The 21,057-nt window shown below is 40.1% G+C and overlaps 1 protein-coding gene and 1 long non-coding RNA gene across 3 annotated transcripts in view; one reads left to right on the top strand and one right to left on the bottom strand.

The window, feature by feature from the left end:
- The window catches only part of AKAP12 (A-kinase anchoring protein 12), a 127,576-nt gene that overhangs the window by 86,125 nt on the left and 20,394 nt on the right, over positions 1–21,057 (top strand). Inside the window, exon 2 of one of the 2 annotated variants that reach the window (XM_075862843.1) lies at positions 9,788–9,923. In XM_075862843.1, the coding sequence (XP_075718958.1) occupies positions 9,788–9,923 (136 nt within the window). Of the gene's footprint in view, positions 1–9,787; positions 9,924–18,868; positions 19,167–21,057 lie in introns of those variants that run through there. The other variant, XM_075862845.1, reaches the window with a different exon arrangement.
- The window catches only part of LOC142759990 (uncharacterized), a 66,085-nt gene that overhangs the window by 38,736 nt on the left and 6,292 nt on the right, over positions 1–21,057 (bottom strand). The gene's annotated exons all lie outside the window — the stretch shown is intronic.

The following is a 21,057-nucleotide window of genomic DNA, read 5'->3' as shown; positions in this document are numbered from 1 at the left end:
TTAAAGTGGACAGGCATCTGCTAGGTCATGCCTCCGGCCTACTCTTATTGCTGTCTACTACTTCTTAGATGTTTGTCAGTCTTCACTGTAGTTCTAAAATTCTATTCACGAACCAGAACCAGAACCAGAACCAGAAATATCATGATGAACAATATGATAAGTTACTCCCATATAGAGTGTTTGATGCTGTGCCATAATAGTGGAAAAATAGATAACAAAAGCAGACCTGAAAGATGTTCTCCAGGACTATCCTAGGACTAGGATAGGATAGGCCATCAATGTTTAATCGGTGGGGATCCGACCTCTAGGACTCCTGTCAATCAGCACAATGAAGGGGTCCCCTTTATTGCTTACACAGGCACAGCGGCTGGTCCATATGGGTGGATGTGCCTGGGGCTGCAGCTCATCCCATTTAGTCTTATTTATTCTGCTGATCGACCGGGGTTTCAGAGGTTGGATCCCCACGATCAAACATTGATGGCCTATAAATTATAAAAAATAATCCATTTTCTAATGAGCACAAACATTTTTAATTGTAATAAAACATAATCATGTATTGAACACAAATATGTATCATCAGCGAGCATCGCTACATCTGAGCCTGAATTCTATAAAGCCTTCTGGAAAGCCCTTAAACGTTCTATATTTTAGGTTTCACTGCAGAACACCTTGCTTCCTGAATGCACTTTCTGCCGGAATAATTTCAGAATTTTCGAGGAAGTGAGAAGTACGAGGGGAAATTGTTTTCATTTACCCTGTAATAGGGGGATTTACACAGGTCTTTAGATCCTGTGGCCTGCAGCAATAACTGGCTCTGCTTCATAGAAAAGTAAAACCTTCTGTAATTGAGAAAAGCATACCTGCTGTTTTATAGGTATCCAATGCGGGAATTTGCTATATACACTACCATTCAAAAGTTTAGGGTCACTTAGAAATGTCCTTATTTTTGCAAGAAAAGCACAGTTTTTTTCAATGAAGATAACATTAAATTAATCAGAAATACACTCTATACATTGTTAATGTGCTAAATGACTATTCTAGCTGCAAACATCTGGTTTTTAATGCAATATCTACATAGGTGTATAGAGGGCCATTTCCAGCAACCATCACTCCAGTGTTCTAATGGTACATTGTGTTTGCTAACTGTGTTAGAAGGCTAATGGATGATTAGAAAACACTTGAAAACCCTTGTGCAATTATGTTAGCACCACTGTAAACAGTTTTGCTGTTTAGAGAAGCTATAAAACTGACCTTCCTTTGAGCTAGTTGAGAATCTGGAGCATTACATTTGTGGGTTTGATTAAACTCTCAAAATGGCTAGAAAAAGAGAGCTTTCATGTGAAACTTGACAGTCTATTCTTGTTCTTAGAAATGAAGGCTATTCCATGCGAGAAATTACCAAGAAACTTAAGATTTCCTACAACGGAGTGTACTACTCCCTTCAGAGGACAGCACAAACAGGCTCTAACCAGAGTAGAAAGAGAAGTGGGAGGCCCCGCTGCACAACTGAGCAACAAGACAAGTACATTAGAGTCTCTAGTTTGAGAAATAGACGCCTCACAGGTCCTCAACTGGCAGCTTCATTAAATAGTACCCGCAAAACGCCAGTGTCAACGTCTACAGTGAAGAGGCGACTCCGGGATGCTGGCCTTCAGGGCAGAGTGGCAAAGAAAAAGCCATATCTGAGACTGGCTAATAAAAGGAAAAGATTAATATGCGCAAAAGCACACAGACATTGGACAGAGGAAGATTGGAAAAAAGTGTTATGGACAGACGAATCGAAGTTTGAGGTGTTTGGATCACACAGAAAAACATTTGTGAGACGCAGAACAACTGAAAAGATGCTGGAAGAGTGCCTGACGCCATCTGTCAAGCATGGTGGAGGTAATGTGATGGTCTGGGGTTGCTTTGGTGCTGGTAAAGTGGGAGATTTGTAAAAGGGAAAAGGGATTTTGAATAAGGAAGGCTATCACTCCATGCCATACCCTGTGGACAGCGCTTGATTGGAGCCAATTTCATCCTACAACAGGACAATGACCCAAAGCACACCTCCAAATTATGCAAGAACTATTTAAGGAAGAAGCAGGCAGCTGGTATTCTATCTGTAATGGAGTGGCTAGCGCAGTCCCCAGATCTCAACCCCATAGAGCTGTTGTGGGAGCAGCTTGACCGTATGGTACGCAAGAAGTGCCCATCAAGCCAATCCAACTTGTGGGAGGGGCTTCTGGAAGCATGGGGTGAAATTTCTCCCGATTACCTCAGCAAATTAACAGCTAGAATGCCAAAGGTCTGCAATGCTGTAATTGCTGCAAATGGAGCATTCTTTGACGAAAGCAAAGTTCGAAGGAGAAAATTATTATTTGAAATAAAAATCATTATTTCTAACCTTGTCAATGTCTTGACTATATTTTCTAGTCATTTTGCAACTCATTTGATAAATATAAGTGTGAGTTTTCATGGAAAACACAAAATTGTCTGGGTGACCCCAAACTTTTGAACGGTAGTGTAAACACTAGGAGCACTTGTGTGACTGGGTCATCATTAGGAGTACTTATTTTTACAATTTTATTGTGCTGAATTTGACTGTTTAGGACTACATACAGATGATGGTTGTTACTAAATTTCTCTGTAAAACAACAGAGCTACTCACTGTGTATCAAGGCAAACATAGAATTTTTAAAGGGGGGATTCCAAATGCAAACTTCCCCATGCTCCTGCTACTCTCTGGTTTTTACACTACATAAATTGGTCTGCATGTATCTACTAGCCTAGCCCTTTATATTACAAGGTCTTATACAAAGTGCTAGACTAGTGGATTTGTGCTGACCACTACTCATAGCGTACAAACCAGCGTAGTTATTGCCACACACAGTGCCCCTGTAGATAGTGCCATTGTGCCCCCTGTAGATAGTGCCACACACTACCCCTGTAGATAATGCCACAGTGCTTCCCGTAGATAGTGCCACCGTGCTCCTGTAGATAGTGCCACAATGCCCCCTGTAGATAGCGCCACAGTACCCCCTGTAGATAGGGCTACGCACTGCCCCTGGAGAGTGTGCCACACACAATCCCCCGTTAGATAGTGCCACAGTGCCCCCTGTAGATAGTGCTACGCACTGCTCCTGGAGATTGTGCCACACACTATCCCATGGTAGATAGTGCCACAGTGCTCCCCGTAAATAGCGCCACAGTGCACAATGTAGATAGTGCACACTGCCCCCTGTAGATACTTCCACACACTGCCCCATGTAGATAGTGCGACAGTGCTCCCTGTAGATAGTGAAACAGTGCCACCTGTAGATAGTGCTACAGTAACCCTGTAAATAGTGCCCCACACCACAACACGGAGATTCACCAGTCCCCGTTCCTATGCTGTCCTACAGCGATGCAGGCCTAGTCTCCTCTGACCAGGCCTGCTCGAGCGGAACGACGCAGATGGTGTGATGACATTGCGCCGCCTGCATAATAAGAAAGCGACGAATGGTGGGAAAGATAACTGGTGGTTCCCTTGCCTCGCGGCACTGTCAATTGTATCTGCATCCTTAAGGCACTTTTTACATAGGCCAAGTATCGGGCAAACGATCGTTCACATGAGTGCTCATTCCCGATCATTGCCCTGTGTAAACAGGGCAATGATCAGCTGATGCACGTGCAAACTCGTTTATTGGCTGATCAAATCGTTTATGCAGCATCAAATATTATCATTGTCAGCAGCACATCTCCCTGTGTAAACAGGAAGATGTGCTGCTGACATGATAGAAATGTATGGGGATGAGCTATCGTAGTAACGTTCCCTCTTCCCCATGCATTAGTCCTTGTGAAAGGAGCAAAGGAGCTATCTCGCTGACCAGCGCTCATTTTCACACCCCATGTCTGGCCGTGGAAGAGGAACCTTGAGTCTGATTGTATGTGAGGCTCTCTGGGGGCCCTCCTGAGCCAGGGGGATAGCATGGCCTGGACCTGGAGCTCCAAGAACTCTAATGATAATCCGGCCCTGGTCACAGGGGGATTTCAGGGCAAATGAAAACCCGGCTGCTTGCGCCCCGGTGTATGGGGGTATCCCGACCCTCCCCCTGTGGCAGATGTCAGGGGAAAGAAGTATCGGGCATCTTGGATCCTTTAATCTCATGGGAGACAAACTGCTGTCAGAGGTAGCTCCCTTCTCACCATTCAAACACATGCACACTCGGCTGAGTTGAGCATGCATGTGTATGAGGAAATCGGGAGGAATATCTGTTAACTGTCCGCTATTGTAAGTGTATGGGCATCTTTAGACTGGAATCACTTTTTGAGGCAGTTTTTGTAGAAGTCTTTTCAGGCAAACACAGGAGTGGACCAAAAAAAGAAGGAAAATATAAAGGAAAGTCTGATATATCTCCTCTCTTTTGTATCCACTCCTGGCTTTGGCTGAAAAAATATCTGCCACAAAAACTTACACAAATACACTTTGGAGCCTCCATATTATCATATCCTGTTCCCAGTGATGTCATCCATTGTTATTCCAACAGGTTATGCTTATGGGTAACTAGAGAGACAAAAAGACTCCGGGAGCGTAGGAGACAATGATACTGTGGCAAGGGTATATAGATAAGGGCTTGCCCCAGGCAATGTGTGAATACACCCTTGATTAGCAATTGAGCTTTAACACTTGAATGTCCTATTAATCAGTCAACACCGCCCACTCTGTTATTTCTGGAGGAACAATCAGGTATTTATTGTGGCCAGACAGCAAATAGAAGAAATACATTCAAAATTACCATGTCCATAATGTAAATAGTATAAACATGTATCTACTTTACAGTGAGAACTTTTCATGAAATACTTAAATAGTTTTCTTCTATATGAAGCGAGAGCTAGATTTCAAATAAATCTTATTTCATGTGGAGTTCTGCTGGGAAAGGGATTTACACTAATCTTTCTAAAGAGCAGAAAGAGTTCATGGTATGAAGGTCTTTACCATTCTATTTGAAGCTGTGAAGGGATTATTCAATAACAGTTTTCTTAAGTGAATTATCACTTGAATTAAAACCAGGATACGGTGGTAATCTGCAGTCAGGAACAATTAGATTGCGATGGGTTGGACAAATGATTGAATCACCTTTTATTACTTATCATTATGCAAAAGAGCACAGCACATAGGCCTATGGTATTATTCCAAGTCAAAAATATGGCACCATTTATGCCAAGCAGGATTTTGTCAGAAGCAGTACTGAATTTGTTGTAAAGTTACCAACAATCTTTTGAGTTATGTTGGCCATAGACATGCTATAGCTGTTGGCTGAATGATCGTTCATGTTTTTTTTCATGGAAAGGAGTAATACTGATGGTCTTTCCTCAGGATAGGCCATTAATATCTGATTTGTAGGGTCCAACTCCTAGCAGCTCTGCGGATTAGCCGCAGTGTTCGCTTAAAGAGGCTCTGTCACCAGATTTTGCAACCCCTATCTGCTATTGCAGCAGATAGGCGCTGCAATGTAGATTACAGTAACGTTTTTATTTTTAAAAAACGAGCATTTTTGGCCAAGTTATGACCATTTTTGTAGTTATGCAAATGAGGCTTGCAAAAGTCCAAGTGGGTGTGTTTAAAAGTAAAAGTCCAAGTGGGCGTGTATTATGTGCGTACATCGGGGCGTTTTTAATACTTTCACTAGCTGGGCGCTCTGAAGAGAAGTAACATCCTCTTCTCTTCAGAACGCCCAGCTTCTGACAGTGCAGATCTGTGACGTCACTCACAGGTCCTGCATCGTGACGGCCACATCGGCACAAGAGGCTACAGTTGATTCTGCAGCAGCATCAGCGTTTGCAGGTAAGTCGATCTTACCTGCAAACGCTGATAGGGGTTGCAAAATCTGGTGACAGAGCCTCTTTAAGCACGGTGCCCCCTATATAGGGATAACGCCATACATTTAATTGTGGCTGTAACTAGTACTGCAATTCACTGCAGCTCAGTCTCAATCAAGTGAATGGGACTGAGCTGTAGTGCCAGTCACAGCCAATGATGCTTCTATAGTGCCCACAAAAATGAGAACCCAGCTCAGTCTGCTGCACTCTACTGCTGCAACATAAGCAAACAAGTGGGAATTTCCAGAGGTTAAGCTGGTTTACCACTTTTAAAACGAGTGCCCATTGACGATACAGCTTGTCGATCGGCGCTCGTTACTCCCTTTAAATGGAGCCATGATTGTTACTACGAATGCTCATTCCCATTCATTTGCATCATGTCAGCTTTTTCCCGTTCATCGGCTGTTCGTTGCCCTGTTTTTACAGGGCAATGATTGGGAAGGTCATATGAATGCTAGTTTGCCCGATCATTGGCCCATGTAAAAGGGTCTTTAGTGGCTCTTCAATAGTTGGGGACGGGGTAGGAGAGGGCAGCAGCACTGTCCTATCCTGTCTTGGGTCTATTATCTAATTTACCATCAAAACAATGCTGCCTTCATATTGCATGAACCAGTAATCCAGACAGTATTTGTACCAACTCAAGTCCCAATACAATAAAATATACCCTTCACCTGTAAAAATCTTAGGATGAGTTAGGAGCTTAGGTAGAAAGCAGATGGCAGACAGACGAGCGGTCATGCATCAAATTTTTCATGTGTAAAACATCCCCCGTTTCACTTTTTCCAGACAAATCATGGTGCATGTGCATAAATTAATGCACAGTCGTTTGCCATTGACCACCAAGGCCATTTGCAGTTGATCAATAACATATATTATTTTTAGCCCACCAATTCCATCTTTAGCACTTTATACCATTTTGTACCACTGTGGAGAATGCAAACTTCAGAATAGCTATGATTTGTTTGGTTTTTTTAGTTCTGAAAATTGAAGGCTCGGGGTCACTGAATTACAAATATGTCAATGGTCAGTACAAGGACTTAAAGGCTATGTACACCTTAAACATTTTTTATTAAAAAAATAATAATAATAATTTCGATTAGTATAATCGGTGCAACTTCCTAAATACTTTTTATTAAAAATTATTTTTACTTTTTTAGATACAGCTGCTTTGTATTCTGTATACAGAGCAGCTGTATCGTGTGCTAAGACCTGAATGCGTCAGGTCTGCGGAACTGACGGGTTCACTGTCCATGGGTCCTGTGTGTCTCTGACAGGCAGGATCCGCCCATAATCTTTCACATCTAAGTTATGAACTTAGATATGATGGATAATAGCTCGATCCTGCAAGTCAGAGACACGCAGGACCCGCTGACACTGAACTCATTAGTCTCGCGGACCTGACAGAAATAGATTGCAGCGCTAGATACAGCTGCTCTGTATATCGAATTCAAAGCAGCTGTATCTCAAAAAGTACAAATAATTTTTAATAAAAAGTATTCTGAAAGTTGCACCAAACATACTGATAGATATTTAAAAATAAAATAAAAGATGATTTCAAAGGTTTGCAAAGCCTTTTAATGATCTTTCCACATCTAGGACTGTAACCATGACAAGGGGGTATATACTATGTCTACGGGAAGGTTTCACCATCAGCATGGAAGCGTTTTTTCCTACTGTAAGAGCAGTGATTCTATGGAATGATGTGATGGTTAATCTGCTGAATAACTATATAAGGGGCCTGGATGCCTTTCTTGAAAGATATAATGTTATAAGTTATATGTAGTAGATTACTGCAGATGGTTCATTGATCCAGGGATTTATCCTGATTGCCTTGTTGGATCTGGGGATTTTTTCTCTCCTAATATGAGGCAATTGGCAGCTACTTCATAGGGTTGTGTTGACTTATTCTGGATCAACACAGTAGGATAAGAGACTAAACTTGATGGACCTGTATCTTCTTTTAACCTCAAGGTTTACAAACTATGTAAATATGAGGAGGAGGCAGATTCAGACTATTTTTGAGTAATGTATAAGTGGTTCTCTGCTCATTAGTTCCATTCATTGCCTCAGTGAAGATGGCCATATACATTAAACCTTTGTTATCTGTTTTTATTATTATTTAATGTATGTGTTTAGTGTTTTAATTTTTTATATAATAAGCATTTATAAAAATATTATTTCATTTTAGCGCTGCAGCTTCTATGTATTCACTATACATAGAAGCTGCATAACGCCCCTGTGGACTGACGGCTCAGCTGACAGCGGCTCCTGTGTGCCTCTGACACACAATATAACCCTAATACCGAGTAAATCTAAATTGATCATCATAGATTTGATCATTGTTATGGATGCACCTTCCATGAACCCATATTTAAAATAAGCCACATATGAACTTGAGGAACATGTCCTGCTAATAGATGAAGCCTTTGTTATTCAGAAACATAATAAAGAAGGCAGGACTGAGTTAAGAAGATCATTCCATTCAATATCAGATTTCTGCTTATAGAGCTAACAGCACACACATGTCCAATTAGGCTGGTTATGACAGTCCAGATCTAATGCCTCGTACAAACTTCCATACAACTATTTCTATATAGAGAACACAGAATAATTGTAAACTAACATTAGCTCACCACAAAAACATGTAGTTTTTGGTTGCAAAATAATAGTATGTGGGTTTATATATTTTTTGGGTGCTAAACAACATTTAAAGTATATGTCAAGTCTATTAGCTACAGTAATAATCTAGGTGTTCTTCTTGGCTACTTGGGGAGTTAAAATTTGCTGCACCTTTCCTGCAGAAGACTTATTGCTCATTTACAAATATGGAGTCTGGGGCCTATTCACAGACTACAAAGTGCCATAAATACAGTCCATAGTCTGCTGATGTGTTTTCAGAAAAAAACAAGAGTATTTCAATTTTATTTGGCAGTACAGCCAAATGAGCTCTTTAGCTAATGGGGAGCAAATTCATTATATATTCTGTTATGTCGGTCAAAAAGTGAGACAGCATCATATTGTAAAAAAGTATTGTGCAGAACTTATGGTGTGATACTAAAATGTTGTGTATCATTGATTATCTATCTATCTATCTATCTATCTATCTATCTATCTATCTATCTATCTATCTATCTATCTATCTATCTATCTATCTATCTATCTATCTATCTTTTCTGCATATACTTAAAGGGAACCTGTCACCAGCATTTCACCTATTAAACCAGCATTACCTGGGGGATGTGGATGAAAAATAATTTTTATGTAACCTATAAATATCTTCTAAGTCGGCTCTGTACCTTTAGTATTCCATTTTTACTGTTCCTGTGCCGTATGCTAATGAGCATAAAAGAGTCATATCTTTGTTTGAAAAGAGTCATATCTTTATTTCTCAAGCCTTTGAGAGTTAACTCCGCCTCCCTACTTTTGATTGTCAGCTTCTCGCGTCCTCCCAGCACACACGAAATCCTGCTCTTTTTCATCAATGTCCTGTTCTGGTGCGTGCTCAGAATGGGACACCATGGCGGCGCATGCTCAAAAACTAGATTTGAGGCCCAGACGAAGCAGGGAAGGGTGTCGAACCATACATGACAAGCGCATGTGCGCTATCTCAGATGAGATTTTGGCATTCAGGGTGGTCCAGTTTTCGGCGGTTGGCGTTCATAAGAAGATGAATGAACGAGTCTGCCGGATTATAACCATAAAAGGCGCAAAATGTTTGCAGACCATTATTTACGGTCGGAGGAGTTTAATAAAGGGGATAACGGCAATGAGATTTTTACAGCAGCGACCAGAGAGAGGTGAATAGAGTTCAATAGGTGAAATGTTGGTGACAGGTTCCCCTTAAGATTTTTACCAGATCCACTTCATACTTTTTTTTTTTTACTTAAAGGTAATGCATATAAAGTTTACTATGATATTTAATGTGTCTTTTTTGTCTTTCCTGCAGTTGCTTCATACAAATGGCAAAATAGCCATAATTAATGGTGCTGCTGATGAAGGAGAAGGAGTCGAAGAAGGTCTACAAACCTTCGATGTAAATGGACATGGGATAGAGGAGGAAATAATAGCAGTTGCTAAAGAAGGTTGGTATAATTTTTCTACATTGTACACAGGCATGTACTGTTTCAGATATTTTGGCTTTGTACATGCACTATCTGTACAGGACTGTCTGTTACCGTAAGCAAAGGCCTTTTTACACGGGCCAATGATTGAGGGAACGAGCGCTTGTACAAATGCTTCTTTACGATCATTGCCCTTTGTAAACAGGGAAAAGATCACCCGACAAACAAGCAAACGCTTGGTATCTTGTCGGCAGCACATCTCCCAGTGTAAATTGAAGACAAAATGCAAATGTATGGGGACAAATTATTGTATTTATCGCTATACATTCTGATGATTGCTCCGCTTTAAATGAAGCAAAAAAGCACTGATCGACATGCTGTTATCGTTGATCAGCGCTCTTTACCAGGCGAAAATCTGTTCGCTTAAAACCAGCTTAAGGCATGGGGATAGACAAGTTAGCATTATAAGGCATCTGGCAGAAAAAGAAGTGCCTATGTGCACATTCCCAATTCCTTACATGTATGATGTCTTTGGCCAAACCATTTTCGCCAGATTATAATACATTTTTATCCTTCCATCCTTCCATAAAGGGTAACGTAGATATTCACTTACAGCTATTAAATCTGACATTGTCAAAATTATATATATTTATTTGCATTGTGCACAGGGAAATAAGTATTTGATCCCTTTAGCAAACAAGACTTAATACTTGGTGGCAAAACCCTTGTTGGCAAGCACAGCAGTCAGACGTTTTTTGTAGTTGATGATGAGGTTTGCACACATGTTAGATGGAATTTTGGCCCACTCCTCTTTGCAGATCATCTGTAAATCATTAAGATTTCGAGGCTGTCGCTTGGCAACTCGGATCTTCAGCTCCCTCCATAAGTTTTAGATGGGATTAAGGTCTGGAGACTTGCTAGGCCACTCCATGACCTTAATGTGCTTCTTTTTGAGCCACTCCTTTGTTGCCTTGGCTGTATGTTTTGGGTCATTGTCGTGCTGGAAGACCCAGCCACGAGCCATTTTTAATGTCCTGGTGGAGGGAAGGAGGTTGTCACTCAGGATTTGACGGTACATGGCTCCATCCATTCTCCCATTGATGCGGTGAAGTAGTCCTGTGCCCTTAGCAGAGAAACACCCCCAAAACATAATGTTTCCACCTCCATGCTTGACAGTGAGGACGGTGTTCTTTGGGTCATAGGCAGCATTTCTCTTCCTCCAAAGATGGCGAGTTGAGTTAATGCCAAAGAGCTCAATTGTAGTCTCATCTGACCACAGCACCTTCTCCCAATCACTCTCAGAATCATCCAGATGTTCATTTGCAAACTTTCAGACGGGCCTGTACATGTGCCTTCTTGAGCAGGGGGACCTTGCCGGGCACTGCAGGATTTTAATCCATTATGGTGTAATGTGTTACCAATGGTTTTCTTGGTGACTGTCATCCCAGCTGCCTTGAGATCATTAACAAGTTCCCCCCGTGTAGTTTTCGGCTGAGCTCTCACCTTCCTCAGGATCAAGGATACCCCACGAGGTGAGATTTTGCATGGAGCCCCAGATCGATGTCGATTGACAGTCATTTTGTATGTCTTCCATTTTCTTACTATTGCACCAACAGTTGTCTCCTTCTCACCCAGCGTCTTACTTATGGTTTTGTAGCCCATTCCAGCCTTGTGCAGGTCTATGATCTTGTCCCTGACATCCTTAGAAAGCTCTTTGGTCTTGCCCATGTTGTAGAGGTTAGAGTCAGACTGATTAATTGAGTCTGTGGACAGGAGTCTTTTATACAGGTGACCATTTAAGTCAGCTGTCTTTAATGCAGGCACCAAGTTGATTTGGAGCGTGTAACTGGTCTGGAGGAGGCTGAACTCTTAATGGTTGGTAGGGGATCAAATACTTATTTCTCTGTGCACAATGCAAATAAATATATATCATTTTGACTATGTGATTTTCTGTTTGTTTTTTTTTTATATAATCTATCTCTCACTAGTAAAATTAACCTAGCCTAAAAATTCTAGACTGTTCATGTCTTTGACAGTGGGCAAACTTACAAAATCAGCAAGGGATCAAATACTTATTTCCTTCACTGTATATATATATATATATATATATATATATATATATATATATATATATATATAGACAAGCAGAGAGCAGCAGCACTCACAGTGAAACAGATAGATGGGTGCCTAGCAAGTAATCTTGATTTGTGGACTATATAATATACAAAGAAGATCTTGCAGCACTCCAGTAGAAGATATAAAAAAAATGTGGTTTATTCAGTCAACATCAGACGTTGCACTGTCTGATGTTGACTGAATAAACCACATTTTTTTTATATCCTCTACTGGAGTGCTGTCTGATGTTGACTGAATAAACCACGTTTTTTTATATCTTCTACTGGAGTGCTGCAAGATATTCTTTGTGTATGTGTATATATATATAGTATATCTGCTGTTGGCCCACAGGCTGACAGGATTGTGCACTATGTGAACAAAAGTATTGGGACACACCTTTTTATCATTGAATTCAGGTGTTTCATTCAGTCCCATTGCCACATGTGTATGAAGTCAAGCCCCTAGCCATGCAGTCTGCCTTTACAAACATTTGTGAAAGAATAGGTTGTTCTAAAGAGTTCAATGAAATCGAGTGTGGTATATAATAGGTTGCCACTGTTGCAACAACTCATTTCGTGAAATTTCTTCCCTCCTAGATATTCCATGATCAACTGTGAGTGGTTTTATTGCAAAGTGGAAGCGTTTTAGGAACCACAGCGACTCAGCCACGAAATGGCAAACCACGTAAAGTTACATAGTAGGGTCGCTGAGTGCTGAAGAGCATGGTGCATAAAAGTCACCAACGCTCTGCTGACTCAATAACTCCAGAGTTTCAAAAAACTCCTCTAGCATTAACATTTGCACAAAAACTGTACACCAGGAACTTTATGGCATGGGTTTTCATGCCTGAGCAGCTGCATGCAAGCCTTACATCACCAAGCACAATGCCAAACGTCCGATGGAGTGGTGTAAAGCACGCCGCTACTGGACAGTGTAGCAGTGGACATCTGTTTTGTGGAGAGATAAATCACGCTTCTCTATTTGGCAGGCTGATGGACGGCTCTGGTATTGGTGAATGCAGGGAGAACGTTAACTTCCAGTCTGCATTGGGCCAACTACAAAGTTTGGTGGAGGGATAATGGTATGGGGTTGTTTTTCAGTGGTTGGCCTAGGCCCCTTGGTTCCACTGAAGGGAAATCTTAATGCTTCAGTATATAAATAAATTTTGGAAAATGTTATGCTTCCAACGTTGTGGGAACATGCTGTGGAAAAACCTTTTTCTGTTCCAGCATGACTGTGCCCCAGTGCACAAAGCAAGATCCATAAAGGCATGGTTGGGTGAGTTTGGTGTGGAAGAACTTGACTGGCCCACAAACATCTGTGTGATCAAACACATCTAATACCGATGGGATGAACTAGAATGGAGGTTGTGAGTTAGGCCCTCTCGTCCAACATCAATGTCTGACCTCACGAATGCTCTTCTGGATGAATGGCCAAAAATATCCACACACTACAGAATCTTGTAGAAACCTTCCCAGAAGAGTGGAAGTTGTTGTAGCTGCAAAGGAGAAACCACCTCCATATTAATGCCTATAGATTTAGAATGAGATAAAAACTCCTGTAGGTGTACTGCATAGGTGTCCTAATACTTTTGTCCATATAGTGTATGTTTGCTTTTGACAGTTTTTAGGAAGTTGTTTGGGACTGAATAGCAGGAAATAATTCCAGGATGATAACATTTTGCTACATTGGTTATGAATCATAGTACTCAACATGCTCGTAAAAAAAGAGAAAGAGGACAGGATGGAGAAAGTTGAACTAAAGTTGATGATGATTGTTTTGTGTATAATATGAGATATGAACCGGATATTTCTGCACTTCATGCCTTTTTGTGAACGTCACCTGCTTAACTCTTCAATTGTTATACTTTTCAGCTGGAGTATTTTGAAATGAAGGAAATTTAACATGTTATTTTCATAATGTCTACCCCTATCCATGAATATACAGGTGATGTAAGAACCATTGTACTTGCATGTACACAGGAATGGTTCCCATTATAATTATAATTATTATTATTATTATTATTATTATTAACTTATCATTTGTGGAGTAATTTCCTATCTATCTATCTATCTATCTATCTATCTATCTATCTATCTATCTATCTATCTATCTGTCTGTCTGTCTGTCTGTCTGTCTGTCTGTCTGTCTGTCTGTCTGTCTGTCTGTCTATCTATCTATCTATCTATCTATCTATCTATCTGTCTGTCTGTCTGTCTGTCTGTCTATCTATCATCTTCATATTCATTCATTATAATTAGACATCCATAATACAGGAGGTTCCGCATCCTGTTTTGCCCTCGTGTTCCTGTTTCTTCATGTTTTAGGGGGAGGTCAACTCAATTATCTGGACTCGTTCTCCTAGTGTTGCTATGGACACTTCAGTAATGACATAAATGAGGATTGTAAGAGAGAAAATAGACAACTAGAGCACCTAAATTAAGAGCATAACACAATGGTAATGGATGATTTTTAATCTGGACATACATTTGAGTTTTTGGACAATTGTAAAGGCCAATTTACCCTAAATTCTGCCAAAGGAGCATGATGGACATGGTGGCCATAGACATGCCAATAATTTAAAACTGCCTATTTAGGATAATACTAATGTTAAATCTGAAGACAAAAGTAATTCAAATGAAAGCAAAATATGTTCGATTTAAAGTTACGTTTTTGGTTTCAGAATGTTTGTCTGAATATGGCCAAATCATGTCTATGGTCGGCAATTAATAGTTAAGTCTCATGATGCAGATCGGGAAAAGGAAGAAATAGTGTCAATGCTATATTTGACATATCCGTAAAATTTAGAACTTTTAATATACCCCCATACACAGCCTCATTTTTTAGCTCTATCATTCTATTAAACTTGCCATTGACAGTCTTTTAACTGACAGCTACCTTCTAGACTTCCCCTTTACCATGCCTGCTAACCAGGGGCGTAACTAGGAAAGACTGGGCCCCATAGCAAACTTTTTACAGGCCCCCCCCCCTCCGCTGGGTATCACACAACCCCCTTGTAGATAGTGCCTCCCTATAGATTCCACCACACAGCGCCCCCCTATAGATAGCACCATACACAGCCCCCTGTAGATAGCATCTTACAGCCCCAATCCCCCCTGTAGATAACGCCATACAGCCCCCCTGTAGATAACGCTATACAGAAACCGCCTGCTGTAGATAACGTCTTACAGCCCCCCCTGTAGATAACGCCATAAAGACCCCCTGTAGATAACGCCATACAGACCCCCCCTGTAGATAACGCCATACAGCCTCAAATCCCCCCTGTAGATAACGCCATACAGACCCCCCCTGTAGATAACGTCATACAGACCTCCCTGTAGATAACACCATACAGAACCCCCCCTGTAGATAACGCCATACAGACCCCCCCTGTAGATAACGCCATATAGCCCCCCCCCCCAAAAAAAACGGCCTATAGTTTGTCCTATAAAAGACATGCATCCCCTATTCACAGGATAGGGGATACATGTGTGATCGATGGCAGCGATAATGAGGAGAAACCTCGGACTTCCGGCATCTGCGCAGTTCAATAAAAATCAAAGGTGCGCTGGTCACGCATGCGCACAAGCGCGACCAGTGCACAATTCATTTCTATGGAGCAGCAGACAGACCTCGGAAGTCAGAGGTTTGTCATGGAGAACTTCGGGGGACTTTCGGTCGCCCGTTCTCCTTATCGCTGGGCGTCCCAGCTATCACACATGTGTCCCCTCTCCTGTGGATAGGGGATGCATGTCTTTTGTAGGAACAACCCCATCAGTGGCGTCGCGCTGTAGCAGCCATAGCGGCTGCTACCGGAGCCTCCGGCCATGGGGGGGCCCATGCTGGCGGGTGGCACGAGCCCCCTCATGCTGCGGGCCCCGTAGCAACCGCTACGGCTGCTATAGCGGTAGTTACGCCACTGTTGCTAACCTTGGCTAAATGGATATGTTATTCCTAATAAAGAAGATCTGTTTCCCGACACCTCTGATGATGATTATCTCAAAGGATCAGACCGGTGGAAATCCAAATATATGATGACATACAAAACTGTGGCTTTAAAAAAATCCACATTAGTAACTCTTGAAATGAATCACAATTTGAACCACGTACACATTCTGAGACCAGTATTGCCATTTCCTATGGGTATGATGGGCATGAAACATGAGTGATTCAAATGCCAGAGAGGTGCCAGTTGTCTTCATATACTCGGTTGAACCGCCGGACCAGACTAGTTATGAGTGTTGCCAACCTGATTTTAAAAAAAATCTGGACAATTTATCCAAAAATCACGGACAGTAAAATTTTTCAACAGACATATTAGAAAACCATAATGAATCATAATGATTATAAGTAATATATGTATATAGATTAGAATACTAATATGAACATATTAGCAGCATACACTGTGACCTCTAAAAAGATGATACTTATAATCCCAAAAGTCTGTACAAGCTCCTCTAACAAAAAAAATCATGGACACATCAATTGTTTTTACGGATACTGGAAATAAGTCCCCTATTTTTGCCGACTGTCCAGGAATATACGGACGGTCGGCCACCCTGCCAGCTATTGTCTGATGCAAATAATTAGTGATCTGACCATACTGTGGGAGGAAACTCGGGGGACAGTCCATTTGAGCCCATAGACATCAGATTGTCAATGGATCCTGCCTGAAATGATAATTATCTAATGTATATAGCTGGCATTATTCTGCAATATAGGTTTGTGTCAGCCATGTCTGACTGCACAGCACAAAGCTAGCCAAAATCATTTCAACATTTTTACACATGGATGAGCAAAAGATAAACAATAATCTAAAAATAATGTAATTGCAATTCAATGCAACAGGGACTTTTTCAAGCAATGTGATACAAAATTAGTCAAATATGTAAACCCGAGTGTATTATTAAACCATCAAATGTAATTTAGTCAATTCATAATAAAATACATGTAAAAAAACAGAATATATATATTGCTATAACATGTATTATGGTATTAGTATACATTTAAAAACTCATAGTTGACGTGACATATATATAGGGTCTCAATTGATTATAAATATATAATAATTAATTACGTATATTATATACAAAGGAAGCAGGGAATGAAGCCATTGACAAATCAGAGAGCAGAATTGGGCCAAAAGTCCTAATTGTATAGCGTACTCATATCCAAATTGTACGTTATAATGATGACATCACACCTAATCACATGAGTGGGTGCAGAAGCCAATGGACCAGTATCAAGAGTCCATGGTTACCAATTTGATGAAGAATTATTACGCCATTCCTGCATGCGCACTTCATAATGTATGTGCTTCCCAATATGGCCGATTGGTGCATATAACATCTCTAATGGAAATAATGAGTGTGTTGTACATCACAAATAGCCATAAAGATATACCAATTAACACTTACAGGCATCATACTGATGTACCCATAAAGAATAGTAATATAATTATTGATATATGACAAGAATATATCTGAAGGACATTCATATTAATGTGTCTTTAGGGAAGCAACACTCCGCAACCTGTAATGAGTCATCTTATTTCAAGGCCATGATCTACATACGTCCATCCCTTTTATGGGACAGATCTAAGTGGAATCAATGTCCATAAGGCTCACCACCTATACTGATTGGGTTATCTATGCATTATGGTATCCATGTAAATTGGTATATATAAGATGTGCGATATGAAGACTACATTAAATATTCACAGATATACCATACAAGTAACAAATGCATCAACCGGTCTGAGTCTAATGAATGATAAATAGCTGAAAGTATGGAGAGGTATTATGGTTTAAGACGTCACTTCCGGGATCACTTAAGAATTTGTGCGTCTATATACGATATTATGTATTTAATAGTTGATTCATTTGTAACTATGTATTCCTGATGAAGGGAATTGCTCTATGTGTGAGATTCTCATGTTTTGTGTAAAGTTTTATATTTGGCTTTATTAAATTCATTGATTGAATACTGGGTGGCAAATTGGAATGGTCAACTTGAGGAAATTATTGTTTGTTATTCCTGGAATAGAGGATAGCGCGGAATCCAGCTCTCTTCACTTATGTGAGTAAGCATCTACTATTACTTGGGGGACATTATGCCGCCTTGTACCCTGTCCAATGGTGCTCTACAAAGTTTTTTTTTATATGATATGATAAGATGGATTTCAAAGGATTGGAAGTCCAGCAGAATCGTAGAAAGTCGCAATGGAGGAGTAATTGGGCGGTGGATATTTTGTGAGTGGTAGGACGTCACACTACCACTAATAGAGAGTAAGTTGAATGTTTACAAAGAACTATTATATTTAACCATTTTTTTGCCTGAAAGCAGTGGATGCACTCCTTAATTTTATTTTATTTTTATGTGTATTGATATTAACATAAGTACTTTATCACAAACTAAACACGGAATTTCTGTGCATTTGTTGTCCCATTTGGCATGAAGCACTTATCTATAGATAGTGGGGGAGGAAAACCCTTTGCTTCTGAAAGGTTCACATGGTCTGGAGTAAAGTGTGAACTAAAATAAAAGAACAAAAGTATAAAAGACAAGTTTAATTTACATTTGGTAAATTCCACAGGTTTGGAATGAAAAGGAGATTCATATGGTATGTAAAGAAACTTCAAAAGATATGGGGGGTGGGGGTCTTTGGTTTGCAAATGCTAATTCCTGATGAAGTAATGTACTGGATGCGAGGATCAGGGTGAGTCATAGTTAAGCCACCTTCAGTTTGAACAATTTAAAATTCTCTCCATGGGGTCTGGGGGCTGGAAGACAATAGGGTAGGGTGGGGTTGGAGGAAGGGGGAGTGTTGTGGTGCACTCAGGCAATCACACTCAGGAAAGTTGTTAAAGGGGTGTGAAGGAAGCTCTCCTCTCATTTCACATCTCCCTCCAAGAACAGCACAGGGACAACACTGGGATGTGATACACTTTTTTCCAAGTAGCCGGATTGTGCTTTAAACAAGCTTCACACGACATCTGCTGTCTGCTCTAGTAACCTGGGATACTACTACTACCACCACTGCTACTACTACTACTCCTTCCGGAAGCAATAGAGAGGGCAGAGCTGCGGTGGTATTGGGATTAGGATTTTACAGAGGATACATTATGCTTGGCACAATTACTTTAACTGGTAAGACAACTACTTTAAGAGACCATTTGTATAGTATGTAGACATGTATTGCATGATGTGATAAGTACTATGTGCAGCCTTTACATTTTACAGATGGGCTCTGTATTTTAAGGGGGCCCCTTTTCAAGGAAAAGTGAAAGTTTTCAAAACTTTTTCTGTTAGAAAGCAAAGTGGAATTAGGTGGATGTTGGTTATACCAGTTCTATGAATGGACGTGCTTTATATGGAATAGCCACATTCATTCTATTAACATATTGTTGGGAAAAGTGCAATTTAATTTTGATATGTTTATTTAGTTATTATATATTTTTTATTTCTATGTGCTCTAGTTATTGTTAGTTTAGGAAAGGTATGTACCCACTGTTTTACTTCTATGTGCTCTAGTTATTGTTAGTTTAGGAAAGGTATGTACCCACTGCATTAGCAAAGAACAGCCTGCAGTCTGGAGACGTCTAGGGGATATAGTTACTAGAATGTTGACCATGTCTCATTGTTTGCCACCACTTACATCATGACACCAATTAATTATTAATCAAAATATTTTTTGTAATAAATCAAGTAATTTTAGTTTGACAGTCAATTGAGCTGTGCTAAGGAATAGCAGGACATAGTATAGGGACATAGTATAGTTTCTTTTCAGCTGAAAGCCTAATAAAGAGATAAGTTAAAGATGTTGTATTGGTTTCAGTAAATACCAGATGTACTGTAAATTATACAGCTTTTACTTGGAATTACCATGTTATTTATTTACTGAGGAAACACAGTTGTAATACAATATTAGACTATCCCATCCAACCCTCAAATACTGTAAATGTGTGGGCAGAGAGAGACTGTAGCAATGAGTTCAACTATGACAAAACCTTCCAATGGATTTAGTATGTTACATTGTGGATCACATTCACCCTGTAAATAACTGGGAGTTATGAGGTTAACTCTCAGTGCTTCTGAGTGTCTTCTTACTGATATTAGGCAGCTGCCACTGTCCTCTGCTGTTTGACAATGAAATTCATTTGTAAGTGATCCTACTGTAATTCCCAAGAGTAACCTTCCCATTTAACCCACTCATACTCACATACAGAAAATTTTCATGTCTTCTTTCCCAAGAAGCATCAATATAATTTACTTATCGTGTATATATATATATATATATTATTTTTTATTTTTATGTGTTATATTTAACATGGGCTTTTGATTTTGACTATAAAACTTAGCATCAAGTTGTATTGTTTAGATTGTGTAGATATTTTTCAATCATAAAATAAATATTTAGTATTTTTCTACCAGAAAGAGCAATAAAAATGTATTAGCTGGTCCACATCTGCCTGCAGTAATAGCATACTGTGCTTTTCCTAGCACGTCATTGTCCTATATGGTTAAGAACCTCATTCCTGGCAGAGGCACCGGGAGGGGTCCCAGTTCCCATACAGTGGAAATGTCTGCACTGGGAAAGTTTAATCCCATTGAATTGTAAAGAGTTGGACTCCTTTATTGGAGGTGGCTTTATATTTAGGTGCATGGGTACAGTAACAACAGTTACTTCATACTGAGCCTATACCCCTTCCCAGTGGAAAGAACCAGAGTCATTCATTAAATATGTCAAGGAGGAGAATTAATCACTGAAGAAAGGTTTTGGTATCACTAATATTCTGAACTGCATTCAACATTTCATTTAGAGTATGTACTGGAAATTCTATAGGGTGACTGGAAATAGGGTGAATAGTGCATATGTTCTTGTAACAGAGCAGGTCGATCTATCTATCTATCTATCTATCTATCTATCTATCTATCTATCTATCTATCTATCTATCTATCTATCTATCTATCTATCTATCTATCTGTCTATCTCTGTCTATCTCTGTCTATCTCTCACTATCTCTCTATCTCTATCTCT

This window comes from Rhinoderma darwinii, chromosome 4, assembly GCF_050947455.1.
Source record: "Rhinoderma darwinii isolate aRhiDar2 chromosome 4, aRhiDar2.hap1, whole genome shotgun sequence".
Taxonomy (NCBI): domain Eukaryota; kingdom Metazoa; phylum Chordata; class Amphibia; order Anura; family Rhinodermatidae; genus Rhinoderma; species Rhinoderma darwinii.
This window is presented reverse-complemented; position numbering and strand designations above follow the sequence as displayed.